This window comes from Peromyscus maniculatus, chromosome 5 (assembly GCF_049852395.1).
Source record: "Peromyscus maniculatus bairdii isolate BWxNUB_F1_BW_parent chromosome 5, HU_Pman_BW_mat_3.1, whole genome shotgun sequence".
Taxonomy (NCBI): Eukaryota; Metazoa; Chordata; class Mammalia; order Rodentia; family Cricetidae; genus Peromyscus; species Peromyscus maniculatus.
In genome coordinates, this window is record NC_134856.1 from 52,760,773 (window position 1) to 52,780,698 (window position 19,926).

Below are 19,926 nucleotides of genomic sequence, written 5' to 3' on the forward strand. Positions count from 1 at the left end.
CAGGATTGTGTGTGTCTCATTTGGAGACAGTGCTCCATTTTTATTTCATTTTAAACCACTGAAAGCTTCATGCGTCTGAGTTTTAGTGTGTACAGTCTGAGGTCGGCACTCAATTGTGCCCTTCTCCCAGGAGACACAGTTATTTCCCCCCAATAATGTGCAAGGTTTCTGTAACCGTGGACCCGAGGCAAGAGAAGTCAATGACTGGAGGACAAGCCAGTATAAGAAAGTGATGTCATTGCAAAGCTAGAAAACCAAAGAGACAGGCTAGCACTAGCAGAGACCATCTTGCCTCAGGGTTCCTGGTTCAAAGTCTACATATGAGAGTGGGGGGAGGTTGTGGGGGGAGGGTTGGAAGGGGAGGCTGTGGGGGGGGGGCACGGGCGGGGAGTGGCTGCTTTTCTGACACACTGATTGCTGCCTCTGTAAGTCTTGGATGTTCCGTGTTCTATGAATGGAAGAAATCGTTACTGGTGAGAAAAGTCTTATGACATATATCTTCTTAGTTCCTCTTCTGCCAGAAACAGTTGATTCTGCAGTTATTAAGATTCAAAAGGCGGGAGGCTGGAGAGATCGGGAGGCTGGAGAGATGGCTCAGCGTAGTTGCTAGGGAGCCTGCACGGGACTGACCTAGGCCTTCCACATATATGCTACAGTTGTGTATCTTGGTCTTCATATGGGACTCCTAACAGTGGGAGCAAGCGTTGTCTCTGATCCTGTTGCTTTGGGGACCTATTCCTCCTACTGTGTTGCCTCATCCAGCCTTAATAGAGGTACCTAGTCTCACTGCAACTTGATATGCCAAGGCTGGTTGATAACCATAGGAGGCCCACCCTTTTCTGAAGAGAAACAGAGGCGTGAAAATGATTCTTTTATCATTTATTAATAAACAAATCTTGTGCACAAATATTAAAGGAAAGGAAAACCTGAGAGGGATCCAAGTTATGGCGAGAGCATCCCGCGGCTGGTCGGTTCCTGGCATCCAAAAGCCCAAAAGCGGCCCTGCAACCTTCAGGCCCTCGTCGTCCCTTGGGCCACTCTCTCCTCTCCTGGGTCCTCCAAGGCTTGCTTGCTGATCCATTCCACCCAGCTGAATGGAAACTCCACCTCTTTGCAATTAACCAATAGGCCAGTGACATAAATAAAATTTCTGTAATGGAGGAGTGAGCAGGGAGGGACTGGGAGAAGAGGAGGGAGGAGAAACTGTGGTCAGGATGTAAACACAAACCAAACAAACAAACAGATACAAAAATAAATAACTAAGAAAGTCCTTGCTGCTTTTGTAGAGGACCCGAGTACAATCACCTGTAGCTCTAGCTCTACCTTCTTCTGGCCTCTGGGGTCACTTCAGCACAGCCAGCCGGCTTGTTTAAGGTTTTCCTCATAACATATCCATTACACACTAAATACCCCACACTGCTGGGCCCCTTTCTGGGCCTTCAATTATGCCTTACAGCTGTTTGCTCACAGTTTTAATGACTGTACTGTCACCATTTTGTTTTGTTCCTGTACTGGAGATTGAACCCCCAGAGCCTCTCACACTCTGGGCAGGTGCTTTACCACCGAGCTACATCCCCCACTGTAGATGTATCCAACAGTCTTATTAAATAAGAAACACAGAACCAATGTAAAAGAGAAAGCTGAGAGGTCAGAGCTCAGAACTAAAATCTCACCCTTTCTCCTGCGGTGTCCCAGCTTCCCGAAAGAGAGCTATATCCTGTCTGTCCATCTTTTTATAGTATTTTGTTCTGCCTTCTCATTGGTTGTAAACCCGAACACGTGACTCCCTCGTCACTGTCTGTATGTACAGTCCCCCAGGTCTTAAAGGCATATGTCTCCAAAGCTGGCTGTATCCCTGAACACACAGAGATCTCTGGGATTAAAGGCGTGTGCCACCACAGCCACACTCTTGCTATGGCTCTAATAGCTCTGACCCCCAGGTAACTTTTTTTATTAACATACAATCAAAATCACATTTCAGTACAATTAGAATACCACCACACCCCACCTTCTTTTGGTTTATTATTTTGAGACTGGGTCTTACTAAATTGCCCAGACTGGTCTTGACCTCATTCTGTAGCCCAGGCTGGACTTGAACCGATGATCCTCTTGCCTCAGCCACTCAGATAGCTTGGATCATAGGCTTGCACCACTAGGTCCGGCTAGCTCCATCAGTCTGTTGAATATCCTCTTCCAGCATCTTCCTGACTGCATCATCTTTGGTACCCAGCTGGGGAATAAGGAAAATATTCCCCTATGGCCTCTAGGAAGAAAACTCTAGAAGCCTCACTTCCAAGAGTAGAATAAAGAAAGATCTTTAGAGTCACAGGACAAGGGTCAAATGTAGGCTTTGCCTCTCACTCACACGTTTGCCTTGGTGAGTCAGCTGACCCCATCAGGTCTCCACTTTATCCGCTGGCTGATGTAATGGACATGGGAATTAGAGCATGAACTGTCCTGACGGTGGATATGGTGTCTGTTACATCCCAGCTCTTGGTGTTTCCCTCAGCACCACAGCACAAAAACAAGCCTCACAATACAAACAAGTGCTTGTTTCGGCACAAAAAGCCCGGAAAGCCTGGGGCGGAAGAAGCACAGGCTGGAGGGAGGCGGGCCTTTGTTCAAGTCCTCCTAACACACCCACCCCAGGCTCAGAGCAGCCTAGGGATTCTCACCGCCATCTGCCAGCTGGACTATCATTCATGAAAGTCCTTCCCTGTGTCTCTCTGGGCTTCAGTTCCACCTTCATCACATGGGAATAACAGTTGTCACTGTATAACAGTCACTGTGACCTTAAATGTGCAAGAACTGTGGAAGGCACCCATCTAGCACATGCTAAAGTGACGGAGTGGTTCGTGATTGTAAGTACAGAAAGTGTTCGACTGCTTTGTACATCTGCCTCTTCAGGTCTGCTCAAGGGGGGCATAAGTTACAACTATTGTGACTACAGAAAAGAAGGACCCACCCTCTAGCACCCACAGATCTTTTAGGGGTCCCCGTGAGACCCAGAGATCCTTCTGTATCCACCTCCTCGGGTCTAAGCTTCACCTTTGGAGCTCACTTGTCCACACCATCCTCCCATCCTAGATTCATTCCCCTCCCTGTTTTAAAGTCTTTTTCAAAACTGATAGTGCGGGGCAGCTACCCACCATCCCCAGAGTTTTCTTGAGTGAGAGCAGCAGGAAATATTAGATAGAAGGATTTAGAGTGTGGAGATAAACAGAGAAAATACAAGATAGCCTTGAGAGGACCTGGAACCTATTCTAATGGGCCCTGACTGTCTCTGCCCTAAGGTATTTATAGAAATGCCAAGGGATGGAGCAAAAGACTTCCCCCTCAGCCCAGCCAAGTACAGACCATCTCAGACACCTGCACTCAGGCCCGTGGTCCAATCATCTTCTCTATGCGGACCTGCTGGGTAAAGTCACTAGGAACCTGAAAATGGGCTCCCACATGATAGTCAAATTTTCTATGCTTAGGAGGCATCATGATGCAAGGAGAGACAGAAGATGGGCAGGATACAGGGGGAGCATAGAAGCCAGCTCTGTATGTTAGACTACAGTGCCTGGTTGCTGAGCAAGTAAACAGCAGGTGTTAATAAATGGACAAGGGGGTAAAAACCACATTCAGCAGGTGGAGCAGATGGTGGGCTCCGGGGAGCGAGCCTAGGTGCAAAGAAGGGCAGCGGTGAGACAGGACAGGAGCCACAGGAGCAGGGGACCAGAAAGAACTAGAAATCAGTGGCATTTAGATACTGCAGTGGAGCCCGGGGCAGGAGTTATGTGTCATGTGTTTGAGCTAGAAGAATAGATTAGACAGCTCTCTTTGTTCCTATTCCATAACCAGTGTCTGCCCCTGACTTAAATGTCATCTCCTCTGATAGGCCTTTCCTGGCTCTATCCACGATGGCAAACTCTTCCAAAACAGCAGCTCCTAGTGTGAACAGGCCAGCCTGAGGTGCTGCAAGACTGAAGGAAGATGCAGGCAAGTGAAGAACTGGAGAGCAGTTTATTGGCAGACTTATTTAAAAAAAAAAAATGTACTAGTCTTGGGAGACAGCAAAACCAACTGGATCCCACCATATGGGTCAGAAAGAGAGTCATGTATATGGGTGAGGATGACGTGACTTCACCCTGGCTGGGATGTACGTGGTTCATCTTAAGTTCTTATCCAAGTACCAGGCACAGGTTGGAGCCTGGATCTGGTTGTAAGGTCTCATGCATCATTCATTCTCGGGATTTGGTCTACCTATAGTTGTGAGGTGAAACTATACACTGAAATGGACTGTGGTTTCTCTAGGACAGTCGTGACGGTCTGGATTCAAGATGACGGTGGTCATATCAAGCTGAATCCATACAGAGCCTACTCCAGCATTCTGATTCCTTTTTGTAGTTAGTTTAACATGTCTCTTCCTCAGACCGTAAACTGAATGAGAACAAGGGCAGGACCATTTTAAATGCAAGCCTAGTGTGGGACCTAGACCACACCAGGCAGATGAGAACCAGTCTGTTAAATGAATGAACGAATAAAAATGAATGAATGAGGCCCAGCAAGGAGGCTGGTAGGGAAGATTCCCAGGATCTCCATTTGCAGTTTGGCCAGCTTTCCTGGGTGCAGTAGGAGGCATGGGCTGGGTCTCTGAGTGGGACCCTTGACAAGAGCAGGAGAGGGCCTAGGCAGGGTCAAACAAAATGTCTTGCCAGAGAATTACACTTCGTGTACACACGAGTGGGGGTGCATGAATGCACACATGTGTTGTGGAAGCCAGAGGACGCCTCGGGTGTTGGGCGCTGGCTGCCTGGTTTGGCTTTGGAGATAGGGTCTCTGGCAGGCCTGGATTCACCATGTAAGCTGGACTGGCAGGTTAGCCAGCCAGCCCCAGAGATGCTCCTGTATCCACCTCCCCAAAGCTGGGGTTACAAACGTTTTCCCATGGATTCTAGACATGAACTCAAGTCCTCCAATGCTTTACCAACTGAGCTATCCCCAACCCTAGGAATCCTCGTTCAGCATGCAAACGCAAATTCCTCAGCTCCTTGCCCACGCTGGATCCGAACGATAGCCTAGGAACCTGCGTGCACAGCGCGGTCCCTGGAGGAGCTGAAATGGCAGCACTCAGCTCAGGAGAAGCGCGTGCGTAGTCGGTAGGGAAAGAAGCAAGGGGCTGAGAGGGTGACTCTCAGGACAAGTGTCAGGATGCAGGCCAAGGGGGGCGAGTCAGGTGCCCGGAGAGTACTCCCCCCGGGACCTTTAGCTGCACTTGGCCTCCAGCCTGAGCGAACTCCTTCGCCCCTCCCCACAGCTCCGCCTCCCGATTGGCCGATGCCCCGTCCGTCGTCCCGCCTTGACCAATAGGACCGGCGAGGCACCGGAAGCCGGAACAGGAAGTGAGGCCGGGGTCCCGCGGCGTCTCCCGTTAGCAGCTGTTGTAAGGCTATCATGAGAGGCCTCGGGCCAACCCTGAGGGCTCGGCGCCTGCTGCCACCCCGGTACCCGCCGCGGCCGCCGGGGCCTCGGGTGCCTCGGCTGTGCAGCGGGCTCACGGCCGGCGCCATGGACGAGCTGCTGCGGCGAGCCGTGCCACCCACGCCGGCCTACGAGCTGCGCGAGAAGACGCCGGCGCCCGCCGAGGGCCAGTGCGCCGACTTCGTGAGCTTCTACGGCTCCTTGGCCGAGACGGCCCAGCGCGCCGAGCTGCTCGGCCGCCTAGCGCAGGGCTTCGGCGTGGACCACGGCCAGGTGGCCGAGCAGAGCGCCGGGGTGCTGCAGCTGCGCCAGCAGTCGCGCGAGGCGGCCGTGCTGCTGCAGGCCGAGGACCGGCTACGCTATGCGCTCGTGCCGCGCTACCGCGGCCTCTTCCACCACATCAGCAAGCTGGACGGCGGCGTGCGCTTCCTGGTGCAGCTGCGGGCCGATCTGCTGGAGGCGCAGGCCCTCAAGCTGGTGGAGGGGCCGCACGTCCGGGTAAGGCCCCACCCGGGCCCCCCGCCACCACCCCGGGGCCCTGCCCCTTCCCTCCCCCGCTACCCCCCAGGTCCATAGCCAAGCCCCTGCAGCTCCACCTTGCCGCAGGTACACAGTGCTTACTGCGTAGTGCGTAGCACTGTCCTTGGGGTGACTGTCAGGTGCGGTACCCATTAAAACCAAAATAGCTCTGGTTTTAACTGCTCTGTACCTGAGCAAGAATGGAGCACGGCAAAGTTTGAGCGCCTACCGCGAGCACGACATGGCCCTAACAGGTTACATGAAATGCACAAAGATGGCCAGAAGTGAAGGTCACCACCTTATGAGTCTCCGAAGCCTCCAGCCTTCTTTCTGCAGTGCGACTCTGGATAGGAGATTTGACTCGGAGCTCAGCTCTAGACGCAGTGATTTGGTACTTGAACCAGTCAGCTGCTTACCCAGCGAGATCACCTAGCTTACAAATAACGGAGGTTTGCATAGCTGCGACCCAACAGGTTGTCTAGGGTTGCTCCCAGCCCTTTATACCACTAATATTCAATAGAGCTCAGCACTGGCCTGACCCTGAGTTCATGCACAGCGATACCAACATATCAGAAGTTCTCGGCATTCAGAGCTTCATCTGCTTTTTCAAAGTCAAACAGTGGAGTGATTGTGTCCTGACTCACTTGAGAACTCTAAGACAAACAGGACAAGTTTTTACTTCCAGTCCTTTGTTTTGGGTGACATGTATCTCCTTTCCAGTGAAGGGCATCCATGCCAGGTGTTGAGTTGCCCCAGACCTCAGAGCAAAGACATCCATTTCTGATACATTCCCCCCAAGATAGGCTCCTTTGCACTGCCCAGCACCATGCTCTGTGAGGGTTAACCCTGGAATTTCTTCTCAGTTTGGTTGCTTAATCTTCAGGGATTAATCTGTGTGACAGCAGTGCATATGACCAGATTTTTCAAGATAGCTGGTTCATTTCCGAGGCTAAGTGTTACCCAGGGCTGTAAGCTTTCATGCCAGACCAAAAGCCCCAGATGTTCAGTGGGTATTGCAGAATCTGTCTTGGTTTCTGTGATACCCTGTTCCAGGCTCTGTCGCAGTCAGAGTGGGTAAACTTTTGTATTCCATGCTCTGTGGCATTCAGAATGTCCCCACAACTATATGGTCAGTTCTTTGAAAACTGGAACCTTGTCTTAAACCTTCTGCATAGTGAAATGATGGGAGAGTCCTGGAGATAGGCTCCAGGGAGGCAGATGTTAACCCACTGTTTGTTTTTGAGGTTCAGAACTAGAAAGAAGGTCAGGAAGGGCCTGAAAGACACCCAGACACAAGGCAAAAACCACAGCCCTCAGATAGCTTCTAATACCCCATCCAATTCCAAATTCTCTGATTCTGGGAGTTCCTTTACCAGCCAGAACTCTCGGTAGCTCATCATGGCCACTGACACTTGTAACATTGAGATTGACTCTAGGGAGGAGCTTGTATCTGGCAATCAGAAGCAAGCCACATCTTACATACAAGTCCCCTTGCTTTTAGCCTTGGCTGCCCTCCATGTAAGGGAGAAAGACAGTGCCTCCTGCCGGCCAGGAGTCATGAATGAGGCTTAGAGGTATTTGTCAGCAAAGAAGGAATAGCCACAGCATGACCTTTTCCCTTCTACATGGTGCACACTTTAGAGGCCCTGTGTGTTTCTCCACCTAGGTCCCAGGCTAATTGCTCTGACTAACTGTACATAGTTAAGCTGATCAATTTCTTTATCCTTCACACGGTTCTATAACATTTTATCAGTTAAGTTGTTTTGAGACTAGAGATTTTATTCCTCTCCCTAGCATTTGTCAGTCAGGATTTGGTATTGTCACCTATCACCAGAAGAACTTGGAGTGTGAGTATGTATGTACATGCATGAGCCAGAGGTCAACCTTGAGTGTCATCCTCAGAAGCTGTCCACCTTAGTTTTTGAGACAGGGTCTCTCACTGAGATTTGGGACTCACCAGTTAGATTAGGTGGGCTGCTTAGTAAGTCCCAGAAATATTCCTTTCCCACCTTCCCAGTGCCAGCTAACAAAGTGCACCACTGTACTGGTTTTTTATTTTATGTGTACCAGTGTTTTGTTTGCATGCATGTATGTGTACCATGTACATACAGTGTCTACACAGGCCAGAAGGCATCAGATCCCCTGGAAATGAAGTTACAACCAGTTGTGAGATGGCATGTGGATGCTGGGAACCAAGCCCAGATCCTCTGCAAGGTCAGTTAGTGTTCTTAACCTTGGAGCCATCTCTCCAGTCCCACCCCAGTTTTAAAACACTAGTGTTAGGGATCAAACTCAGGAAAGCTCTTAATTGACAGGTATCTCCTCAGCCCTGCACGGTCCCATTTTAAAGACTGTTTAGAGCAGTTTTAGGATCACAGTAAACCTGAGTGCAAGGTTCAGACTCTCCAAGTCTCTGCACTGTACAGGCACAGCCTCGCTATTATCGCCACACCCAGAGGGTTCCACTGCTAGGTGTCTGTGAACTTGGTGTGCAGATACCTGCATTCGCAGGCCACTGGGGTGAGGACAAAACTACCAATTTGGCTCACAAGGCTTTAGAACTGACTGCAGACCCTTGGGCCTTTTTGGTTTGTTTTGTTTGTTTTTTGACACAGGGTTTTTCTGTGTGACCCTGACTGTCATGTAATTTGCTCTGTAGATCAGGCTGGCCTTGAACTCAGAGGTCCACCTGGCTCTGCCTCCCGAGTGCTGAGATTAAAGGCATGTGCCGTCACCACCGGGCTCCCAAAGCTTTCTTAAATGCGGTGTTTTCTTAGAAGTGTCCCAGTTTGCTTTCCTCTTCTGTATCAACATTCTGACCAGAGCAACTTGAGGAGAAAAGTGTTTATTTGGCTTACAGGTTACAGTCCATCATGGAGGGATGCCAAGGTGGGAACTTGAAGCTGATAACTGAAGCAGAGACCATGGAGGGATTCTGCTTACTGGCTTGCTCAGCCACCTTTGTTCTGCTGCCCAGGCCCAACCTGCCCAGAGGGTAGCACCACCCACAGTAGGCCGGGTGCTCCCAAGTCAATTATCAATCCAGAAAATGCCCTCCACGGGCAGTCTGATGGAGACAGCCCCCGGTGGACTTTCCCTCTTCCAAAGTGTGTCAGGTTGACAACTGAAGCTAACTAGGACAAGAATGTGCTCACACTGAGTGTCCCCAACATTAGAACTACTAATTGACAGGTTTGTTGCTTGCCTGGCCCATGTGACCTTTGTATTTTCCAGACAGTTGGTTATAGACAGAAAGTTACCCCGAGCTTGCTCCCAAGGTCTCCCATCATGTGGGTTCAGGTCCCTGTATGTTGAGCCCTGGCTGGCGCTGTCACATTAGAATAAGTGGCAAATGGCAGCCCCCAGTGCAGATGGGGGCTGTATGTTTCCCAGGGCAAAGTGGAAGAAACTCTGAGTGAGGAGCTGAGCCTGTTGGTGTTACCTGTCTTGCTGTGGGTGGTGTGGTCCCGATGATTGTAGCTAAGTTCCTCAACTCCCATGGAATTCTTGGGCTATCCACTGAGGTGAGCTGTTAGCTGACAGTAAGAAGCCAAGCTGGGCTCCACAAGCCCCTGTTTCCAAAAACCCAGAATGTTAGCCCATAGGAAAGAGAACATGAATGGATTATTCAGTGTGGGAATAATATAAAATCCTGAAAGCAGTGTTGCCATGCCAGGAAAAGTTCCCTTTGGTTACAAGTTAAACAGTGTTGTTTAAAAAAAAAAAAAAAAATAGCTGCTGAGTCCAAAGGCTCTTTGCTGTGCTTGGCTTGATGGTCTTTCTGGAGATGGACACCAAGGGCTTGGGCTTAAAGAGGCACCAGTTCAGATCTGAGCCAGCTGGGCTTGGCCTCCTGTGTTCAGTTCTGTCTCTAATATGCCCTTAGGTGACCTGGGAGCAGTTTGAGAGGTAATACTCAATGTCAGCCAGGCAGGGCTCCCTAGCAGGAGCTGAGTCCTCACCAGAGGACAATGACTAGCGTCTGGTCCAGCCCTGTGTGGTGGCCCCTGCCTCAGGCTGTGTCTGTGGGTGTATGGGGGGCTGCCAGGGAAGTTCCCACTGGGTGAAGTTGGCAGGCTTTGGTTTCTCCACACAGTTGCAGCAGCCCATGAGGTCATCAGTTACATTTCTTATAGGTAAAAATGCAGTGAAGGGGACTGTCCCCAGGTTGGGGAAGGATAGTCAGTACTGTTTAGCAGTTGGCAGGCACCAGACCAAAATTGGCAGTTACAGCCGTACAGGATTTTGGACAGGCAGTTCGGGCCAGGATTCATAGTAAGGTAGGAGATAGTGACCCTTGCCAGCAGGAGAAGCAGAAGGAGAAGCAGAAGGAGACCACCCGCCTTCCCTGCACAGCCGCCATGCTTAGTGCTGCTGGACAGCCTCCTGCCTGCTAGGCTATGGAGTACCTCCTAAGGGCTCTGGCAAATTCTGTGTTAATTTCATGCTTTTCTGTGTTAGACCAAAGTTTAGTTTTGATACAAACAGAGATCCCAGAATATCAAGTGCTGCACCTCGCCCCTTTGGCCCTTGAGCTGGCACTGTGCTCTTTCTGGCCCCACCCTTTTTCCCTGACAGTAGCTCTGCCTCCCTCCCAGCTCTGGGTTCTGCACAAGGCAAAGCAACTTTTCCTCACATACTCCAAAGAGGTCACTCTAGAAAGCCAAGCATCTCCGAAGAGAGACCAGAGAGCTTTCTGCTGAGAAAATCGCCTCCACAGCACTGGAGCTAAGTGCCCCAAGCAGGCACAGGGAAGGCTGGCAGCCTGCTGGGGTTCTTGGGGCTCTCAGGCGCCTCAGCTTTTGCTGTGCCTCATAACTGCTGTGCTAATGAGCAGAAAGCACAGGAGACTGTTGTGTGTGACCTGGTGACCCGGCCCTCTATGGTCACTTCCCACCGGAACAGTTGTTTTAGCACCAGACAGTGAGACTTCTCACCTTTAGCCTACATTCCTTGCTCTTGTGTCCAGCATCACATGTCACAGCTGTCAGCAGCCCAAAATAGAAGAGGCTTCCAGAGGAGAGGCGTCATCAATGGAGCCAGGGTTCCTGGCCTTTTCCTGCCGTGTGTGTGTGTCAAAATGTAGCCCATCACATCCGCACAGCCAGCCTGTTCTAGCCCCAAGGCGAGGGGCGCAGAAGTAGATCCGCAAGCTCTAGAGACTGTTTCCTAGGGATAGAGTTAGTGATACCTAGCTTACTCTTGAAAAATGGAGAGGATCTCAGGACCATGAAGAAGAATCATAGTCAGTGCAGAGTATACAGAAGCTTCTTTGTTTGTTTTGGAGACAGGGTCTCACTGTGTAGACCAGGCTGGCCTCAGAATCATAGAGATCAACTTACCTCTACCCCTGAGTGCTAGTGTGGACCACCACTCTACCTAGCTTTTTTTTTTAATCATTATGTATGTGTTGTGAGCACAAATGCACTTGCCATCAGAGGGCAGCCGTGGGTATTGGCCCTTGTCTGCCAGCTTGTTTGAGGTAGGTCTCTTGTTCACTGCTATGAGTGCTACAGGCCTACAGTTTCCAAGTATCCTCCTGACTGTACCTCCCATCTCTCCTTAGGAGTTGGGATTGCAGGCACACAGGCCATGTGTCCAGCTTCATCCTCATACTTTTGAGTGGGAGGCGCTGTACCCATTGATCTGTCGTCAGCCAGAGCATGAGGTTTCATAAAAAGCTGTCCTGTGTTGCCAGCCTGCAGCTCCCCAGTCACCACTGTCACCACTTTCTCTTTCTTCTTGGGTGTGTGGGTGAATGCTTTGACTGAGGTGGACTTGGCCCTGCAGAGCCTTCAGCGAGTAAAGAAAATGAGGCTGGGAGCATAAGGTAAAGGCGGCATAGCTTCCAGCCAGCCACTTTTCCAGTCTTGCACCCCTTCCAGAGCAGCTCCATTGAGTTCTCGTGCGCCCTGCGAGCAGTCACTGCCGGCTCTCACTCTCCCCTGGCCTGAAGCTGTGTGCAGCCCCGCCGTTCAAAACGCCTCTTTCGCACCTTGGTCCCGGGTTTGTCCTCCCCACCCTGTAAAGCTACACATGACAAAACTGCCTCCTCTGTGCCCTGGTACTTAACTACAGGAACGGCAAAGTCATATTTATGTAAAGACTTCTTTAGAACCACCACCTACCCCTTACCTGCAGCTTATGCCCAGGTCACCCAAATTGGAGACCTTTAATCTTTTATCGAGAATTAAGGTGCATTGTAAAGTTTTTATAGCTGTGATAAAACTAATCTCCATAGGTACAGATCACCCATGTAGTGAACCTTACAGGGTATGTGGAAGGTCACCTCAGTGCACTTAGATGCCCTGGGATGTTTGCCATTCTGTCAGTGTGGAATCCATCTGTGAGTAATAGACCCAGAGTCACAGAGGTCTGGATAGCCGAGAAGTTGATCATTTGGGTCAAAGTCTGGAGTGGAGAAGCCCCAGGCTGAACCTGCTCTTTGGTGTCCTGGATTGGAGGCATATTGTTCTGCTCTGAAAAACCACCACAGTTACCTCCTGGCCAGTGTGGCTGCTCCAAAATTATCTATCCTAGCAACTACCATCTCACCATGGAAAAGACAAAAGAAAAAGGTCAGCAAAAGCCATGTCTCTGATGTCATTTAAGGCTCCCAAAGCCATTATAAGACTCCTCTGTTTATAGCTCATTGGCCAGAAGTTAGGCCCATGGTCACTGCCATGTGCAGTACAAACTTGATTCTGCAGCCATGAGCCCAGCTGAAAGCATGGGTATGGACTCCAAGACATCAGGATATGGAGGTGTGTGTCTCTGAGTGGGTGGATAGGCTCCTGGATGGGCACCTGCTCCTCTGAGGCTGCCTTCCTCTCTCTTGCCCAGGAAATGAATGGAGTACTAAAAAGCATGCTGAGTGAGTGGTTCTCCTCTGGCTTCCTGAGCCTGGAGCGGGTCACCTGGCACTCACCCTGTGAGGTGCTTCAGAAGATCAGTGAGTGAGTATGGCAGCCATGGCCTGCGTGGGTTTTATTTCACCTGATGCATGAACACATCGTATGTGTGGGTACTGGGCTATTACCACAGAGAGGGTGGAGATTGGGGTGCACCCCATAAAGACCCTAACCAGTCTGTTAGTTACTCAATGTTATTTAAAGCAAATGGCCCGATCACCAAAGCTGTAGGGACTAGCTGAACAATTGTTGGCCTGAGAGGTCAGAATGGTGCTATTTCATCCCGTTGTTAAAATACACTGTCAGCATAATCACATGCTCAGGGCACAGTGCAGTACATGGTCTGCTGTCCTGCCCACACTCCATGCTGGCCCATATAATCGAGGGCTGGAAAGCATCCCAGGATGTAAACCTTGGTAATGTCTACTATTCCCCACGCTGGAAGCAGGAACATGTGGGATGAGGATGGAGACAGGTGTAACCACCAATGTTTACAGCATGGACATCTGCTTCCAAACTGCAGGGACCCAAAGCAAAGATAAAGTGTTCGGCAGCAAGAAATTCCAGTAGGTTTGCATGAAACTGCTGCATAAATACACCTGAGAGCCCCACAAAGTACTCTGAAAACAAGTGTTCACTGGGGCAGCATATCCTGTGATCCCAGTACTTGGAAGGCTGGAGCAGGAGAATCATCAAAAGTTCAGGTCAGCCTGGGTGATAGTATCAGACTAGCTAGGACTAGAAAGCAAGACCCTGTCTCAGATCAGACGGACTGGTATGGAGATGCAGAGCAGAAGTGGCTAGCAGGACTAGAACTCGGCACTTGTTGGAGTGTAGCTCTCGCATCTGTCTAATCTCTGTGTTACTGGGTCAGATGTGAGGCTGTGCACCCTGTGAAGAACTGGATGGACATGAAGCAGCGTGTGGGGCCGTACCGCAGGTGTTATTTCTTCTCTCATTGCTCCACCCCTGAGGAGCCCCTGATTGTCCTGCACGTGGCTCTGACCAGCGACATTTCCAGCAACATCCAGGTACTTAGAGGTGATCCTTTCAAGACAAAATGGGCCTGTCACTGTGGCATGCGTGTACGTGCGTATGTTAGAACCCTTTTGTTGTTGTTGTTTTTGTTTGCTTATGGTGGAACTCTTCTACTTCATATGTCCCAGTGACTAAATTTAGGCCCTAAAGCTTGGCAGCAAGTGCCTGTACCACTGATCCTTCTCGTCTGACCCCAGTGTCTTTTTGTGTTGTTTTTCCAATAGTTCTCACTATGTAGCCCTGGCTGGCCTGGAACTTGCTGTGTAGACCAGGCTAGTTTCAAACTCAGAGATCTACTTCCTTCTGCCTCCTGAATACTATGTGACCATGCCCAGATTCCAAGTATTTTTTGTTTGTTTGTTTGTTTTTTGAGACAGGGTTTCTCTGTGTAGCTTTGTGCCTTTCCTGGAACTCATTCTGTAGCCCAGGCTGGCCTCAAACTCACAAAGATCCACCTGGCTCTGCTTCCCGAGTGCTGGGATTAAAGGCTTGCACCACCACTGCCCGGCTTCCAAGTATTTTTTAAATGTGGATTTTTAGCGTGGCTTTCTCCCTTTTTAAGAGAATCTGCTTTAAACTCTCATGGATAGTGTGACTGAGTAGGTAAATTTCCTGATTCATAGTTTTGGGCCAGGCCAAGGACAAGCTCTCACCTGACTGGTTTTGAGTTGGGAAGATCTGAAGTCCGTTAACAGGACCCTGTGAGATGGAAGAGGAGTGCAGGGCAGATATGCTAAGACATTGAGAGGCAACTTGACAGACAGGAGATGGCCTTTGGTTCTGTGTGCTGCTGCAAACCGGGAGCACTGGGGAGGTGAAGTTGTGAGGACTTGACTTGCCCCTTCCTGTGAAAGCTGGTCCTCTGCAGGCTTCTGGCAGGAATGTATGGACAAGCATGTGACACTTGAGACAGTAGGTGAATGGCCATACAACAGGACCTCCAGACCATGAAGGAAGGGAGATCCCTGGGGAGAGCAGGTTTGCCGGTGCTAGAAGATGTGGGGCGGACTCAGGTCTGGATAGACATTACAGAGGTGAATGAATGATGACGCATCGTGAGATGGGCCCCCTGGCTTCGGCTTCCCGGCTGGGGACTCAGAGGGTGAGCATCAGGCAAATGGACGCACGTTCTTGATGAGCAGAGACAAAGTCCCTCAAAGTTCCCACACCTTCGAGCTGGCATGGGGACCGGTTGCTGGTGCTTCTCTGGGGGCAGCTCGGCATGTGTGTTAAAGCTGAGAATGTATTCCTTCTTATCTGAAAACTCAGCTCTCGGCCAACCTGAAAGTCCAGATGCTCATATGTGCAGCTCCTGTGTATAACTAGAAGGCAGCAGCCATGTGTAAGTGTCCTTCAGAGGGTGGCTTCAGGAACCTTTGACCTGCACCCTGTGTCTATTGAAATGTTGCTGTGGGTTCATGTTTTGCATGGAAGGCCAACCTTGACTTCCTGAGGATTGGACTCCAGACTCTAGAAGAGTGTATGTGGTATGGCCTCATTTGTGACTTCATAACACCTGTTGAATGTGTGCTCTGTGCATGTCAGTCCACAGAACACCTGATTACCGTAGGCCTCTTTTTAGACCATGCTGAGGCTGAAGGGGCCTCATATCCGGAGTACAGGAGAAAGGTGCTCCAGGGATCACGTGCTGGTGGGCACTTGTGTTGTAAACCTGTTTGTTCATCCAAGACAAGCTGTGCCTGATTCAGCACCAAGAGTATCAGCTGCCATGAAGTGACCTTCAGAGTATCAGCTTAAAAACCCTGTAGTGAGCTGGACATGGTGGCGCACACCTTTAATCCCAGCACTTGGGAGGCAGAGGCAGGTGGATCTCTGTGAGTTTAAGGCCAGCCTGGTCTACAGAGCGAGTTCCAGGACATCCATGGCTACCCAGAGAAACCCTGTCTCAGAAAAAAAAAAAAAGGAAAAGGAAAATTAGAAATGAAGCCGTCAGTAGTGGCACACACCTTTAATCTCAGCATGGGTGGAGGACAAAGGTAGGCAGATCTCTGTGAATTTGAAGATTGCCTGGTCTCCAGAGTGAGTTCCACAACAGTGAGAGCTACACAGAGAGACCGTGTATAAGACAAAAGCAAAACAGAAAAACCCACACATTTAGTAAAAAAATGAGAGCCAGTAAAGTCAGCTAAGAGACTTCACAGCAGAAGTCGTTTCTTAACTTACTGTGTGGAGGCGTCTATGTGAATGTGTTTTATTTAGGGAAAATAAGGGTGCTGGCATGAGGCTAAAGAAATGCATAGAAAATCCTCTAATGGGTAAATTTTGAGAAGGGAACCTTACACTGGGCTGCCTGGGGCTCTCTGAGGAACGCAAGTGCACGCTGAGCAGAGGAACAGAGATGGAACTGGGCAGAGTTGAAAGGATCCCCACGTGTAGCCCATTGCCCTCTGCACCGGCTCAGTGTGTGAAGCCGCTTATTCCAGAGGGGCCTGGAAAGACCAAAGGCGCTGCTCTTCAGCGGAGCTGGCAGGGGCTCTCCAAGTGGTGGCAGGGCGGTGTGAAACTGTGTCCTCCAGTGTTCTCAAAACAGGCCCTGAACCTGAGCCACCAGAACCTGGGAGTGGGGATGGGGACTGAAGTCTCCTTGGGGCTTGTCCTGTGAATAGTGACCGAGTGGCTGGGTGTGGGCCGTCATGGAGCCCTGCTGAGGCTTGTTGCGGGTGTTTTCCAGAGCATCGTGAAGGAGTGCCCTCCCTCTGAAACCGAGGAGAGGAGCAGGATCCAGGCGGCCATCTTCTACTCCATCAGCCTGACCCAGCAGGGCCTGCAGGGGGTGGAGCTCGGCACCTTCCTCATAAAGCGAGTGGTCAAGGAACTGCAGGTAAGCCGGTGAAGTCGGCCCCTGCTCCTAAGTCCCTGTCGAGATGGCAGGTGAGCTCTGCCACCTTCCTGGGGACAAGGACCCAGACAGGAAGGGTTGGAGAAGAGGGAAGGAGGCAGAACAGCATCAGGGCTGCTGGGCCAGGCCTGGAGCCCAAAGAGCAGGTGTCTAAAGCCTAGCATCTCACTGGCTGCTCAGCAGCACACATGTCACATGACACCAGCTGTCTGGGGAGACCTTGCTGTGCACTCCTGGGGGCACACATGTTCGCATGGCCGCCTAGCACTCTCTGCTGCTCTGGTCCATGTAATACGGTTGGCAGCCCTCCCCACAGTGCCATGCCAGACGCTCCCTCCCTGCAGCCCTCAGGGCCTCGGGGAACTGAGGGAAGTTCTCCGGTTAGACCAGGCAGCATGAAGATAAATGCATTAGCCGTGTTGGTCTGATTAGTTTCTTTGCTGCCTGGGAGGGACACGCTACTGTCCTGAGACAAAAATGCTGCCGTTTACCCTGGGCTCAGCTTTTCCGGCTGCTCCATGGGGAGCCCAGTGGCCAGGTAAGGAGAGTCTAACTCTGGGCTGCTGACAGCGCTCTGCACCAGCTGCTTCCTGCTCCCCACGTTTTTCTGCTCAGGTACACAGTGGCAAACTCACAGTGGTGACCTCACCCAGCCAAGGGCAGTCCAACTGATTCCATGCTGGTTTTGCACTGGCTGGTTTTGCACTAGGGATTTGGTTTGATCATGTAAGACAAGCAACCTATCACTGACCTGCAACCACAGTCCCCTGTTCCCCGTCCCCCCATTTTAACGTTTTGAGACAAAGTACATCAAAGTTTTTCAGGCTGATCTTAGTAGTGCCGACATGGCTGCAGGGATCAGATTGGAGAATTGAGTCCTGGGAATCTGCTTTGTCACCATTCTACCTCCATCCCCCAGAGAGGGACAACACGTCTCCTCTCCGTTGTTCTCTGCTGCTGCTGTAATGAGTGCCGCAGGGAGAGGAGACCCAGAGGACAAGGAAGACAGGGAGAGAACAGGATCCAGGATTGGGTGAGCCACCCAAGAGCTTGACCAGGAGCCACCTGTGGCCACTTCTGATACTCATTTGTGAGCCAGGAAGTCCTTCTCAGTGTCTTGTCCTGAATGCTGGCAGAAGCCTGGCACCATTCTGAACCAGAGGCTCACCAGGGCTCCAGAGGCAGCACACTTGAGAGCCCCAGTGTTAGTGAGGAGAAGTGGGAACCCTCTGGCTGACCTTTCAGTGCTGGTCTGTTTCTAAATGATCAGTAGGACGTGTGCACAGTGTAAACTCCCATACAAGATGTAAAATAGCCTCAGCTGTGCAAGAGCTGCAGCGAAAAACCAAAGGTACCATGGCATGCTGGACTCCAGAGAGCTGTGTTCCCACAGCAGTGGGATTTTCCCATAGTGGGCTTACTGTGTTTATAGCCAGGGAGTGCTCATGTGTGAAGACCCTCCATAAGATCTATGTGTAATTTGTATGGAGGTGATTAAGCTATGCCCTGTGGTAATACATCTTTGCCTGGCCCTGCTGACCCCTCTGCCACCACTGGGTTAGAACTGGACCGTCACACAACATGGCGTCTTTATGTCAAGCAAGCATCAGGAGAACCTGGCTCTAGGACACTTGTGGGAGAGGTGTGGTGCAGAGAGAAGGTAAAGACTACATCCCATCCTAAGGGCCAGCTCTCTGGTTGTAAGCAGGCTGCCCACTCCTGACCTCTGTTTCACACTGTGACAATGGTGTGGTTGGAAATATCATGGTTAGGCTGATCTTGAGAATGCAAGATGCCTCCAGGCCTTGACCCTCACCGGGGTCCTCATGGACAAGGCTTGAAAGAAAGAAAGTACAGTGACGCCATCAGCTGGCTCTGCTGCCTGAGGCAGCACACAGGCTGTGTGTTGGGAACGTCCCCGTGTGTGTGCCACCCTGCTGACCGTGTGCTCTCTGCCCTCCTCCTCTCCCTACCTGCTGTGCAGAAGGAGTTTCCTCACCTGGGAGCCTTCTCAAGTCTATCGCCTATACCTGGATTCACCAAGTGGCTTCTGGGCCTCATGACTGTGCAGGGAAAGGAGAATGGGAGGAACGAGCTATTCACAGACTCAGAGTGCAAAGAAATCTCAGAGGTCACAGGCGACCCAGTTCACGAAAGCCTCAAGGGCTTCCTGAGCAGTGGTGAGTGGGTGAAATCGGAGAAGCTGGTGCAGGCCCTGCAGGGGCCACTGATGAGGCTGTGTGCCTGGTACCTGTATGGTGAGAAGCACCGAGGTTATGCCCTCAACCCAGTGGCCAACTTCCATCTGCAGAATGGGGCTGTGATGTGGCGTATCAACTGGATGGCTGACAGCAGCCTGAAAGGCCTCACCAGCTCCTGTGGCCTCATGGTCAACTACCGCTACTACCTGGAGGAGACAGGCACCAACAGCGTCAGCTACCTGGGCTCCAAGAACATCAAAGCCTCTGAGCAGGTCCTCAGCCTGGTGGCCCAGTTCCAGAATAACAGCAAGCTCTAGCAACATCCTCCCAAAGTCCGGGCGCCTGCTCAGAACGGGAGCTGCTACGTTCTGACGGGCCAGGCTTACTTACCACAGGAGCCTTTTCAGGGAAGACACAGCTGTGCTGTGTCCCCTGACCTCAGCAGGCACTCAGGAGGCCCCACCTCAGCTGTCACTGTGCTGGCTGACTCACTGCTTGGAGAAGGTGGTGGTGTGGGTACACATGCCTAGGAATATCCCTGTGCTCCTCCAGAAGCCCTGGCTGCTGCCCCCCAGCCTGTGCCTTCAGGAAGCTCTGCTGCATCACCCACAGGCTGGCTGCCCAGGGCAGGGTTTGTAGAGCTGACCGTCTTCTGTCCTCTCTGCAGTGAGAGGGCTACGGTCTGTGCTGTGGCTGCTGCTGCAGCTGAAGCTCAGACTGGAGGCTTTGGGACATGCACAAGGCATAGCCAGCTCCTCAAGATGCTGCTGCTTGAGGCCAGGGTTGCCTTAGAGGTTTTAAATGAGATTCCAGTTCATAATGAACTGAACAGTAAGGAACAAGTTTGTTCTGTAAACATTAAACATGATTGTTCATTGTACACCTTTCTTCGAGTGGACTTCCCTGTGTGCTTTTCTTCCAGGTTAGAGTC

General features: G+C 51.1%; 1 protein-coding gene and 1 long non-coding RNA gene across 2 annotated transcripts; one reads left to right on the forward strand and one right to left on the reverse strand.

Annotated features, from left to right (window-relative positions):
• Nucleotides 1–903: 903 nt before the first annotated feature.
• On the reverse strand, nucleotides 904–6,443 carry LOC121829441 (uncharacterized). The gene is made up of 3 exons (XR_006072249.2): nucleotides 6,284–6,443; nucleotides 2,045–2,230; nucleotides 904–1,178 (listed from the first exon to the last, which is right to left on the reverse strand). It is a non-coding gene; the product is annotated as an uncharacterized LOC121829441 (long non-coding RNA).
• On the forward strand, nucleotides 5,373–19,875 carry Mlycd (malonyl-CoA decarboxylase). Its single transcript, XM_006986352.4, has 5 exons — nucleotides 5,373–5,964; nucleotides 12,829–12,941; nucleotides 13,771–13,927; nucleotides 16,627–16,776; nucleotides 18,779–19,875. Exons 1-5 carry the CDS (start codon nucleotides 5,440–5,442, stop codon nucleotides 19,310–19,312), a joined length of 1,479 nt encoding a protein of 492 aa, XP_006986414.1. The 5' UTR covers nucleotides 5,373–5,439; the 3' UTR covers nucleotides 19,313–19,875.
• The last annotated feature ends 51 nt before the right edge of the window (nucleotides 19,876–19,926 follow it).

Coding starts and splice junctions, on each gene's coding strand:
- Mlycd (XM_006986352.4), top strand. CDS start 5,440: ATGAGAGGCCTCGGGCCAACCCTGAGGGCTCGGCGCCTGCTGCCACCC. Junction 13,928..16,626: donor ACATTTCCAGCAACATCCAG/GTACTTAGAGGT, acceptor GGTGTTTTCCAG/AGCATCGTGAAGGAGTGCCC. Junction 16,777..18,778: donor GAGTGGTCAAGGAACTGCAG/GTAAGCCGGTGA, acceptor CCTGCTGTGCAG/AAGGAGTTTCCTCACCTGGG.